The sequence below is a fragment of the Cervus canadensis genome, chromosome 32 (genome assembly GCF_019320065.1).
Source record: "Cervus canadensis isolate Bull #8, Minnesota chromosome 32, ASM1932006v1, whole genome shotgun sequence".
In the NCBI taxonomy this organism is placed as follows: domain Eukaryota; kingdom Metazoa; phylum Chordata; class Mammalia; order Artiodactyla; family Cervidae; genus Cervus; species Cervus canadensis.
The window spans coordinates 20,469,288-20,481,951 of record NC_057417.1 but is presented as its reverse complement, the minus strand read 5'-3'; the positions used below and the strand labels follow the sequence as shown (position 1 = coordinate 20,481,951).

Here is a 12,664-nt window from a genome sequence, read left to right as displayed (position 1 = left end):
GAATGGGCTTCTCATTACAGTGGCCTCTTCTGTTACAGAGCACAGGCTCTAGAATGCTTGGACTCCATGCGTGCAGCGCCTGTGGGATCCTACTGGATAAGGGATCGAATGCATGTCCCCTGCATTGGCAGGAGGACTTTCAACCACTGGACCACCAGGAAAGCCCCTTTTCTTTATTCAACCTGAACGTGAGTTCTATGTTAACACTACCCCTGAGAGTCTGATTCACAGTGCCTGTTCCACGGTTGCTGCCAGCATTAATCAATAAAATGAAAATAATACCACCAGCCTGGCAAGGATACTAAGAATGGATTCAGTGATATAGATAAAGGGCCTGTGACCTGTAAGTTTTCAAGAACCATAGCCATTATTATGAAGATATGTTCACTCACTGAAGAAATATTTACAATCACTAAATATTTGGTGCCAGGAATACAATGGTAGAAAAGCAGGCACAATGCTTACTGAGATAGACATCTCAGTATAGTGTGGGAGACAGACATCTAATAGAGAGTTCTTTCTCTTCAGTCTAACGCTCTCCCAACTGAGCTATTTCTGCTACTAGAGAGTTCTTTCTCTTTTTCAATTTTTTTCAGTCCAAGTTTTTGTTTGTTTTAAATGTTTATTTATTTATTTGGCTGTGCTGGGTCTTAGCTGTGGCATGCAAACTCTTAGCTGCAGCATATTCCCTGATTAAACCTGGGCTCCCTGCATTCAAAGCACAGAGTTTAAGTCACTGGACCCCCAAGGAAGTTCCTATTTGTTTGTTTTTTAATTGAAGTATGGTCGATGTACTTTCTCCAGTGATTTTCCAATGTATTCTTTTTTTTTTTAATGTATTTATTTATTTTTGGCTGTGCTGGGTCTTCATTGTTGTGCAGGCTTTCTCTAGTTGTGATGCTTCTCACTGTTGCAAAGCTTGGGCTCTTGGGCGCTTAGGTTTCAGTAGTTGTGGCTGCCAGGCTCTGGAGCACTGGTTCAATAGTTGTGGAGCATGGGCTCCGAGGTATGTGGGATCTTCCCAGACCAGGGATCAAACCTGTCTCCTGCATTGGCAGGCAGATTCTTTACCACTGAGCCATCATGGCTAGAATTAACAAACTTGAACTTCCCTGACCAGACATAAAACTTCTGCCTCCTGCAGTGGAAGCTCGAGGTCTTAACCACTGGATCTCCCCCCCCGCCCCAGAGAAGTCCTAATAGAGAGTTCTAATACAATGTATATCACAGGGGTGTGATGGGGAACAAACATACAGTGGTTAAAGCAGCACACGGGATCCCAGACTTGGGATCAATGAGAAAATATCAGAGAGGATGACATTTAAACTATGATCTGAAGGATGAGTAAGGGCAGGGAGGATAGAGGATAAGAGCTATGACTTACTTAGAGCCTACAAGCTACCAAGCACTTTCTAAACAGTCATTAAGACTTCAACTGTGTACCTTAAAGAAAATATATTGAAGTCTTAACCCCTAGTACCTCAGAATGTGAACATACTTGAAAACAGGGTCTTTACAGAGGTAATCAAGTTAACAACTTACTGACCAGAGACATAGTTATACATCTTCTGTTACTCATACATTATTGACAGGAGTGTTTCAATATTCCCTTACATAACAAATTGCCAGCCACAGGCTTTAGCTTATGATGTGTTAAAACAAGGTCATTAGGGTGGGCCCTGATCCAATATGACTGGTGTCCTTATTAGAGGGGCAATTTGGACACAGAAGGACAGACACGGAGAAAAGATAATGGGTAGACACACAGGGAGAAGACAGCCAGGCAACTAGAATGATGCAGCTACAAGTCAAGGAATGCCAAGGAATGTTAGCAAACACCGGAAGTTAGAAGAAGTGGGGAAGGACTAGTGCCTAAGACTCCACATTCCCAATGCAAGGGGACTGGGTTCGACCCTTGGTCAGGGAACTAGATCCCACATGCTGCAACTAAAGATCCTGTATGCCCCAATGAAGATCAGAGATACTGTGTGCCTCAACTAAGACCCAGCACAGCCAAATTAATTAGTTATTTAACTTAAAAAAAAAAAAAGGCAGGGAAGGATTCTCTCCAAAACCATCCCAAGGAGCACAGCCCTGTCAAGCTCATGAGTATTGATTTCTAGGCTCCAGAACTGCAAGACAAAACATTTCTCTTGCTTTAAGCCCCCTCATTTTTGGTGCAGTAGCCCTAGGAAACGAATACAGTGGTTAAACCTTACCACCTTCTGAGATAGCTATTACTATCCCCATTTGACAGAGCAACGAGCCTCAGAGACGGAAAGGGACCTGCCTGAGGTTACATAGCACATGCAGAGTGAATTCTGCTTGGTGCCATTATATATAACACATTGCCTCTTCACGTGATGTGAGCACCAAGGCTGTGTCCTAAGCGAAGAGGCTTCCTGGGGGAATCATGTATCTTTCAGCAGACTAGGCCACTTGGGGAAATACTCTCCCATAGGCAGTGCTCCGTCTGACAACTACAACCAAACCTTCTCTTATTCAGGGCCAACAAAGAGGGCCTGTGGGCTCCTTGCCCACGGCCCCTCCCTGCTTGCCCATCTCAAATAATTTGAAGCCCAGGATAAAAGACAGTGAAGGAGCTGAGTGATGGAAAGAATTATAGTCATTCTACAGGACACAGCTGACACCAGTAAGACACAGGTCAGCTCGGAGCCCTGTCCTGGACCAGGCTGAGCTTCAAGAGGAAGACAGAACTTCAGAGGGAAATAGAGGCTGCTCCTATATCACCCTTCCCTAAGTTCCCACCTGAGGTCTTTTATCCAGAGAACTCTTAGCATCGTGACGCATGCTCTGTGAGTGCCCGTGATTATTATTCCACGTGTCTCAAATCTAACGTCCTAGGTGAGGTTCTCTATAGAACCTCCAAACCCTCTCTCCCAGGGTCTGCCACTCACCCTCAATGACATAGATCTTTTTTTGCAGCTCAGTGAATAGATCTTTCAGCTTTTCAAATGTGTCCAGGATCTTTACAAACTCCTCCGCGGGTTTGGAGGCAAACTGATGGAGTGCCTCCTGACTTTCCTTGGTCTGAAAATTCTTTCCAATCTGGAAGAAATGAAGAGTGTAGAACTGGCATCTTCAGACTTGCAGAACAATTTTCTACTATTTTCACAAGACCCTGGCCCCAGGGAGAAAGGGAGTGGGGTTCAAGAATAGGAGAGGGAAGACAGGTCCTAAGAAGTAGCAGGGACCTGGGGCCCATACCCCAATGATGTAGCGGATGATGTCTTTGGCCGCATCAATGTTGTGTTCGTCGGTGGCTTCCCCATCAGTGATGATGATAAGCACTTTGGTGGCATCTGGCCGGGCCCCTAGATCTTGCCGGAACACTTCTTTCCTGTACCAAGGAAGAGGGGGATGTAAGAGACTTCCCCCCAAATCCTCTGAGGCTCCGCCTCACCATGTTCATTAAGTAGTAACTGCCCTGCTGATGGTGACAAATCCCTCTTCACAATCCCCAAGCAGCTATTTCCAGCTCTCAAAAGCTCTCTTCTGAGCCTCCTTCCTCAGCCCAGGTTGCCATATCTCTCCTCCTGGACCAGTGGTCTTCAACAGAATTCTAGGTAGCCACAGGTTGTCCCAGAGACTGTGGGCAGTGAGGTGAGACTCTGGGCTTCCTACTCCCCATTTCAACCACATGGCAACTACCCTTTAATCAGTTAGATATGCTGGTGATGTAGGTGAGATTCCAGTGGAAGGATGGGTTCCACAGCCAAAGAACACTGGAAAGGCCCTTTTCTGGAGAAAGCTCATTCAACACCACCTCTGCATCCCCGACCATCACCAGGCTGCCTGTACATCTCTGCAACAGCAAGTTTCCTAGGGAATCAAAGAGACTTGTTTCCACATCAATTTCCCCCACAGAGCATGACCTCCTCGAGGAAAGAGCCTTGTTTGTTTTGCTGCTGTATCTCTGGCTCCTGACTCAGAGTAGGTGCTCAGTCATATGACAGAAGAGAAAGAGGGGAGGACTAAATTCTGGACAAGTCCAGGCTACAAATTCCTGCCCTGCCCACAGTCTCCTTCTGAAGCAAGACAGGCTGCCCACAACTTCCCCTGGGACAGCCACTCTATCTGAACCATCCTCCTCTCCTCACCCCACAGCTAACCAAAGATGGACAATTTATCCAAGAGTGGCCATCCCACCATCCCTGACTTAGGGCATGATCTGCTTTAGGCACAGAAGCGGTAAGTCACCTGGAGAGGCCACAGTGTGAGGTGAAGAGATACGAGGGGAGAGTGGGAGAGCTGTTAACACTTGGAAGCTGCCAAAGACAGAAGAACCTGATGGGTGGGCTGGGTCAAAACCACTTGCTGCCAATATCTCTTGTTCTACCTTGGATGTAAATGTTTCCCCAGCTTCCATCCACCTGGACATGGCCTATCATGGATCTTGTTCAAGGATTCCCACCCTGGTTTAAGCCACCATCATCTCTCTTCTGGATTGTTCGATAGCCTGCAGACTGGCCTCCCTGCTTCCACCCTTGCCCCTTCCACAGTCTGATCACAACTCTGCAGCAGGAGGGATCCTTTTAAAAACATAAGTCAGATTATTACTCCTCTGTCCAAAATCACCAATGAGAGACTTCCCTGGTGGTCAGGTGGCCTAGACTCTGAGCTCCCAGTGCAGGGGGCCCAGGTTTGATCCCTGGTCAGGGAACTAGATCCCACGTGCAACAACTAAGACCCGACACGGCCAAAAATAAGTAAATAAATAATTTTTTTTTGTAAAAAAAGATTGTGAGAGTGACATTGAAACATATACATTACTATATATTAAACAAATAGCTACTAGGAAGTTGCTGTATAACCAGGGAGCTCAGCCCAGTGCTCTGTGAGGACCTAGAGAGGTGGGATGGGGTGGAAGGTGGGAGTGAGGTTCAAGAGGGAGGGGACGTATGTATACTTATGGCTGATTCACGTTGCTGTATGGCAGAAACCAACACGACATTGTAAAGCAATTATCATTCAACTAAAAATAAATAAATAAAAGGACCTGAACTCAAATTGCTCCACTTGAATTCTTACAATAACCTGTTCCCTTGCTGGATCTACCAGTCGAGTTCCTACACCTTGCAACCTGAAGAAGCTAGTAATACGCAGAACAACCAGTGGATGGGATCTTTCCCAAAAGGGAACTCACGCGACATAGTTGATGGCACCAAAAGTGTTGGTCAACAGACGCATGTGTTTGACTCCAGCCAGCAGAGAGTCAGGGTCCTTGTGTCTAATGTAATCCAAGAAAGTAAATTCTGTTTTGAAATCTGTAGAAAACTGAACGGCTGCAAACTAGAAAAAAGAAGGAAGACATGAAACTCTTTACACAGCCCTTCCCATTTATCTGCTCTAATCTCAACTTCTTATCCAAGACCTGGGCAACCCAACTCCACATCCCTGCCTCAAATCGTTCTTTTGAAAATGAGGCTGTATTTAAACAAAAAAGAAGAAAATGAGGTTGTATATAAACAAACACAGAAATAAATACATTTTGAATTCCCTATAGAATGCTGTCTGCTGGGCTCCGGTTCTCTGGGTTTGCCCACCTCACCAACAGAGATAGTTCCTAGCAGTCATATTTCTGCTAAGTATGAATATGACCCTGCTAAACTGGATACAACTAGCTGGGCCAAAGTTGGCCACTGGACTGAGGCAAGGCCAGTCAAAATCTTTTCTGTGTGAAACTGAAATTTACAGAGGGAGGGGTTGCTTGAGAAGATGATTTAAAAAATAAAAAAAACCCAACAGCCCTCCTGTAACTTGAACATGTGACCTTGGGCACTTTCCACCAGCCCACGTGATCCAAAGAAGCTGAGAGCCAGTCTGCAGAGAGAAACAGAAAGAAAGAGAAGAGGGAAGCAAGAGCCAAAATGAAACAGAAATAGGAATTAGGGAGAATTCTGGAAGCAAAGGTCCAGTAATAATCATGCCCTTAGGTTACAGAGACACATTGTATTAATACTAGATTTTCCCCTTATGCCTTTAGGTAGCTATTGCCTACCACCAGGAATCCTAACTACTATATTTACCTGGTAGGAAGAGTTGCTGAGTTTCTTCATCACATCCTTCATGAAGTCCACAATTTTCTCAAATTCATCTTGCTGCAAGCTCCTTGAGCCATCAAACAGAAATACCAAGTCTACGTTGCCCTTTATACATTCTACAGAGGTCAGACACGGAGGGACTTGGTAAAGGGTCTCCAGGAGTTGGCCTGCTCATGCTCATTCCCATGAAAGGGCAACCACTTGGAGGTATTGCTCCCCACTGGGCCCCCCACTCCTTACCCTGATAACCAGGGTGCCCTTGCAGCACCGGACCCCTCAGATTCTGGTGGATGAGGTAACACAGACCACTTAGATAGATGTTCTGGTCACATGTTCGAGACAGTCCAGGATCACAGGCCTGAAGGAAGCAAAGAGTTTCAAAAAGGTTGAGGTGGGCTTTCCTGCTGGCTCCGGGTGGTAAAGAATCCACTAGCCAATGCAGGAGACATGGGTTCAATCCCTGATCCTCACATGCCTCAGAGTAACTAAGCCATGTGCCACAATATTGAGCCTGTGCTCTAGAACCCAGGAGCCGAAACTACTGAAGGCCACGTGCTCTGGAGTCTGTTCTCCGCAACAAGAAAAGGTGTTGCAGTGAAAAGCCTGCATGCTACAACTGGAGAGTAGCCCACTCAGCAATGAAGACTCAGCACAGCAAAAATAATAATATTAATTAATTAATTAAATTATTAAAAAATAAAACGGGTTGGGGCTTCCTCTTGTTGTCTATCTTTTGTGCATCATCAACCAAGAAGAAAAACCATCACGTCTTTCATGAAGTCCATAATCTTCTGAAATTCATCTTGCTGCAAGCTTCTTGGGCCATCAAACAGAAATAACAAATCTACGTTGCCCTTTAGCGTCATTATCCCTCGACTCTCATTCCTTATATCCAACTGGTTACCAAGGCAAGGTAGTTCAGCCTCCAGGTCTCTTGTATCAGTCTCTTCATCCTTACTACCAATGCTATATGCCAATGGATGCTCGCTGCCTCCAGGATGAAATCTAAACTCCTTAGTTTGGCATTCATGTTGTTTACAGTGGGCACTGGTGTACATTTCCAGGCCTATCTGCTTCTTTCCCAATGACACATTCTGTGTTTACACCAAATCAAATGACTATTCCTAGAATCTTCAATGTTGCTTCCTTTTTGATGACTATCTTTCCTGCCAGACTGTAATTTTTGAAAGGTCTGGCTCGTGTCATAGTCATCTTTGTATCTCATTCCCATTTCCCCCATCAGAACCCAGTACAGTGCCTGGCATGTAATCATAGCTAAGTAACTAAACTCCAGTTAAATACTGGATAAATATTGGGTTGGCCAAAATGTTTGTTTGGATTTTTCCATACCGAACCCAAAGGAACTTTTCAGCCAGTCCTTTACTTCACTCACTTAACCTTCTGTCTCTCGTACATCTGGGTCAGAAGGATACTGCTGAGATGAATTGTGAAGAACAATGGATTCCAGCTCAGATAGCAATTTGATTCAAATCCTGGCTCTGCCTCTTTAAGACCGTGTGATCTTGATAAAGTCTTTTAACCCCTTAGGTCCTGTTTCTTCCTGTGTAAAATGTGTATACTGATCCCTATCTCACCTCTGTCCTAAGGATTGGAAGAGATAACGCAGGGTTTCTCAAACGCATTTGTGTATGAATTCACAATTTCTGTCATATGGGCATATCATACATACTATTATTTATTTAGTATTTCATTTAACTAAAATTTATTCTTTTAAAAATTGAAGTGCACTTGATTTACAATGTTGAGTTAGTTTCTAGAGTACAGCAAAGTGATTCAGTTACATAAATATATATATATATATATATATATATATATATATATATACATTCTTTTTCATATTCTTTTCCATTATGGCTTGTGACAAGATATTGAATATAGTTCCTTGTGTTATATAATAGGACATTGTTGGGAGAGAAGAGATAGGGGAGGAAAGGATTGGGAGTTTGGGATTAGCAAATGCAAACTATTATATATAGTTATCCTATATAATGTATATTATACATAGGATAAACAACAAGGTCCTACTGTATAGCACAGGGAACTATATCCAATATCTTGTCATAAGCCATAACGGAAAAGAATATGAAAAAACATGTATAACTGAGTCACTATTTTGTACAGCACAAATTAACACAACATTGTAAATCAGCTAGACTTCAACAGAATTAAAAACAAAACAAAAAAAACAGGACTTTGTTGCTTAAAATTTAGTTTTTAAAACTTTAGCCTCATCCTAAGCAATGCAATCCAAGAAATCATGAATTTGAGGGACTTGTTGTATATTTTTTCTAATAAACCATTAAATCAATGTATGACTATTAAAACGTTAAAGTTTGGAGAAGGAAATGGCAACCCACTCCAGCGTTCTTGCCTGGGAAATCCCACAGACAGAGGCGCAGTCCATGGGGTCACTAAGATCAGACACAACTGGGCGACTAACACACAGACATAGAATTTGTAGGGTATTGAATATATTCTGATACTATATGGATATATATCATTATATGTTTCTCCAAACTCAAAGAGTGTATAACACCAACAGTGAACCCGAAGGTAAACTATGGACTTTGGGTGATTATGATGTGTCCATGTAGGTTCATCTTTGGTTTAACAAAAAAGTACCACTCTGGTGAGTGATGTTGATAATGAGGGAGGTTATGTATGTGCGAGCACAGAGGAAATATGAAAAAATAAAAATAAATAAATAAATATAACGTTAAAGTTGTGTACCACCATAAGTCATCTTGTGTATGAATGGTCACAGACATTTCACATTTGGGAAAAAAAAAACACTGATGTAGCTAAGGTCTTAAAAAGAGCTGATAGTTGGGTCTCAATAAATGCTAACTGAATCCAAATCTCTCTGGTGCCTTTAATCTTGCATAGGATCTTTTTTTTTTTTTAATGGAAGAATATTTTGAGCTTCCCTGGTGGCTCAGAGGTTAAAGCGTCTGCCTGCAATGTGGGAGACCTGGGTTCGATCCCTGGGTCGGGAAGATCCCCTGGAGAAGGAAATGGCAACCCACTCCAGTATTCTTGCCTGGAGAATCCCATGGAGGGAGGAGCCTGGTAGGCTATAGTCCACGGGGTCGCAAGGAGTCGGATACGACTGAGTGACTTCACAAATATTTGCTTTACAGTGTTATGTTAATTTCTTCTGTACAACAAAGGGAATCAGCTATATGTATACATGGACCTCTTGGACCTCCTCTCACTCCCCTCATCTCACCCCTCTAGGTCATCACAGAGCACTGAGCTTAACTCCCTGTGCTATACAAAAGCTTCCCACTAGCTATCTGTTCTACACACGACAGTGTATATGTGTCCATTCTAATCTCCCAATTCGTCCACGCTCCCCTCTCCAATTGTGTCCACACATCCATTCTCTCTGTCTGCATCTCTATTTCTGACCTGCAGATGGGTTCATCTATATCACTTCTCTAGATTCCACATACATATGTTAATATATGATATTTGTTTTTCTCTTTCTGATTTACTTCACCCTGCATGCAGACTCTAGATCCATCCACATCTCTACAAATGACCCAATTTCGTCCCTTCTTATGGCTAAGTAATACTCCATTGTAGGGTTTCCCCAGTGGCTCAATGGTAAAGAATCCACCTGCAATGCAGGAGACTTGGGTTTGGTCCCTGGATCAGGAAGATCCCCTGGAAGAAGAAATGGCAACCCATTCCAGTATTCTTGCCTGGAGAATCCCATGAACAGAGGAGCCTGGTGGGCTAGAGTCCATGGGGCCGCAAAGAGTCAGACACGACTTAGAGACTAAACAACACCAATATTCCACTGTATATATGTACCACATTTTCTTCATTCATCTGTATAGGATCTTTAATTCACTTTTTTCTTTCTTTTGTCTCCCTTTCCTAGTAAAAGCTTCATAGGTGCTGACATCACACTATACAAAAATCTTACCAAAACGTTGCCACTTGTGGGGTCTGTCGCCAAGGTCATTCCCAAGTACTTGGAGGTATAGTTGGAACCTGTGGGCACCAGAAGATTCACCTGGAGAAACTTAAGCAACGCAGGTATGATGGGGCCAGCCTCGATTTCCTGAGCACATTTCTCCCAAACCAGTTACTCACTCAGTGTGACTTGCAGACATTCTCCAGTTTCTGGCTGGCATTGATACAGGTTTCCCCTGCTGTTCCCTTCACTTGGAGCTCCCACGACAACCCTGATATGAAATTCCATCTGTGAGATGGAGTTGCCCAGGTCTTTACCCAACCACTCTGACCTATTAAGGGGGTTCAGATCTCCCAAAAGTTTTCTGGAAGCAATTCAGCCACTCCCTATCCGGGTGGATGTTAAGCTCTTATCTCTTCCTTATTGGATCCCAGAAAAATAATCCAATATGCCAGAATTCTAGAAAGTTAAGGATCTTTTCCATTGACAGTACAGAAAAACAGGCCCAGAGAATGATCTGCCAGAATGTGACATTGTGGTTTCATTCAATCAGTAATCAATTCAAAAGTCATATATGGCGTACCTGCTATGTGCTATGTACTAGGGATGGAGAGGGGATTTGAGAGAGAAACAAAATCTCTGCCTTGAAGGAATTCACTGTCTAGTTTGGGAGAGAGTCTGGAATCGAGAAAGTGTGGCAAAGCATTTTAGGGGTTGTCATATGTATTCCCTCCTATTTAGGCAATTACAGGGCTTTTTTTTTTTTTTTTTCATTTTTCACACTGCCATGTGGGATCTTAGTTCCCCGACCAGGGATTGAACTCTGCCCCCTGAAGTGGAAGCCTGGGGTCCTAACCACTGGACCACCAGGGAAGCCCCGGGGCGCTTTAACGATGGATGGTTCTCATCCTAACACTATTGGATGAACTTGCTTGGATCCCACCACGGACTCCTCCTCGAAACAGGAAGGTCCTGGTCAGGGCAGGGAGGGCCTGCGGCAACAGCTCACCTGCTTCCAACTTGCAGAACGCGGTACCCAAAATGCCTCCCGGCGAGTGGGAAGGAGAAGTTTTGTACATGTCGAACATCCAGGTTGTAGCTCCAGGCTGGGGCTGAGAGAGACCAGAAGGTCAGTCACTTCCGACCAGGGGCTCCTCCTCACCTCATAAGCCCCCACAGTGGTGGGCGCTGATTGGCCACCAACCACACACCCCCAGTGTGGTCAGGCCTCCCACACCTAGGGCAGGACTAGAAACTGCCCTCCTAGACCTCTCCTGGGGGCCTGGACTGCAGGACATATGGAAGCAGTGACTCCTGCTACCCAGAGCTCTAAAGGACACACAACTTCCGACTGGCCTCTCAGCAAAAGAAGGATGAAAAGATGGTGGTGCCTAAGACAGGAGCAATCTGAAGGGGCCCACCGTGGCGATGGGGCTGCTGCAAGGGTTTGCATCTCCTCACACACCCACTTCTCCCTGGGACATGGGGCCCAGTCGCCCTGAAAACTCAGGTCATTAGCATCAGGCTTCCTCCCTGTGAAAGCTGGAGATCCCCTGATTCTGTGAGGCTGCCTCCTTGCTCAGGTAACGCTCCCTAACTTCCCCCACCCCCATGGACCAGTCTCTGCTAACCGTTAGATCTCAAATTCCGCTTATCACCTGCCCAACCTCAGTGATCCTTGGTGTCATCTGAAAGGCCCCAAACTGTCCTTTATCAGCCCTGCTTTCCTTGGGCTTAGACTTATTCCACACGTCTTAAGATGTCAGAGATGCTGGCCTCATTTATTCAGATGAAGAAACTGAGCCCCAGAAAGAGGGAAGGGGCTCGTCCAAGATGACAATCAGAGGTAGAAACATGCATAGAACCAGATCTTAGGCCAGATCCATGTATGCATTAACCATTCCCCCCAAAAGCATGGCAACCCACTCCAGTATTCTTGTCCACTCCGTGGACAGAGGAGCCTGGCGGGCTACAGTCCATAGGGTCGCACAAAAGTGAAAAAGTGAAGTCGCTAAGTTGTGTCCAACTCCTTGGGACCCCATGGACTGTAACTCACCAGTCTCCTCTGTCCATGGGATTTTCCAGGCAAGAGTACTGGAGTGGGTTGCCATTTCCTTCTCCAAGGGTCACACAAAGTTGGACACAACTGAATCGACTTAGCACGCAGGCACATCCCATTTTTAAGGGCCCCTCCCCCATCTCTCACTGCTGTGACCTTTTTCTCCCTCTTTTGCCTGAAAATATCTTCGGATCCTGCCCGTAGTTTGTTTGTCTGACTTTCTTTGTTTTCCTTCCCCTCTCTCCAGGATTCCCCTGACCCCCGCATCGTCTATGGCCCATGCCACCCTTAAATCAGCTGCTCATTTACTCCGTTCTACAAAGTCCTGCTGTTTCCCTCAGCACAGAGACATGCCCCTTCCCCTCCCCATCTCCCTTGCCTACCAAACAGAAAAGGCCCAGACAGCAGCAACCTCATCACGATGATGCAAGAATTCATCTTTCAAGCCGGCTGGAGGGAGCCAGCCCAGGTATAGTCTCAGAGGGCTCTTGGGATTTACCGGCAACCCGGACTGGGTGAAAGAGGGAAATGATAAAGCCCCAGGGCGTCTTGCAGTGGAACTTTCTCACAGAGGCGCCAGGCTGGTGACAGAGT

General features: G+C 45.0%; 1 protein-coding gene across 2 annotated transcripts in view; it reads right to left on the bottom strand.

Annotated features, from left to right (window-relative positions):
- Nucleotides 1-12,664, bottom strand: part of ITGAL (integrin subunit alpha L) — a 43,627-nt gene extending 30,963 nt beyond the window's left edge. For both annotated transcript variants that reach the window (XM_043456204.1, XM_043456205.1), the window contains exons 1-9: nt 12,454-12,664; nt 11,021-11,123; nt 10,191-10,282; nt 10,021-10,088; nt 6,306-6,423; nt 6,051-6,181; nt 5,168-5,313; nt 3,229-3,361; nt 2,919-3,069 (exon numbers count right to left, since the gene is read on the bottom strand). In XM_043456204.1, the coding sequence (XP_043312139.1) occupies nt 2,919-3,069; nt 3,229-3,361; nt 5,168-5,313; nt 6,051-6,181; nt 6,306-6,423; nt 10,021-10,088; nt 10,191-10,282; nt 11,021-11,123; nt 12,454-12,508 (997 nt within the window). In that variant the 5' untranslated portion in view covers nt 12,509-12,664. The remainder of the gene's footprint in view (nt 1-2,918; nt 3,070-3,228; nt 3,362-5,167; nt 5,314-6,050; nt 6,182-6,305; nt 6,424-10,020; nt 10,089-10,190; nt 10,283-11,020; nt 11,124-12,453) is intronic.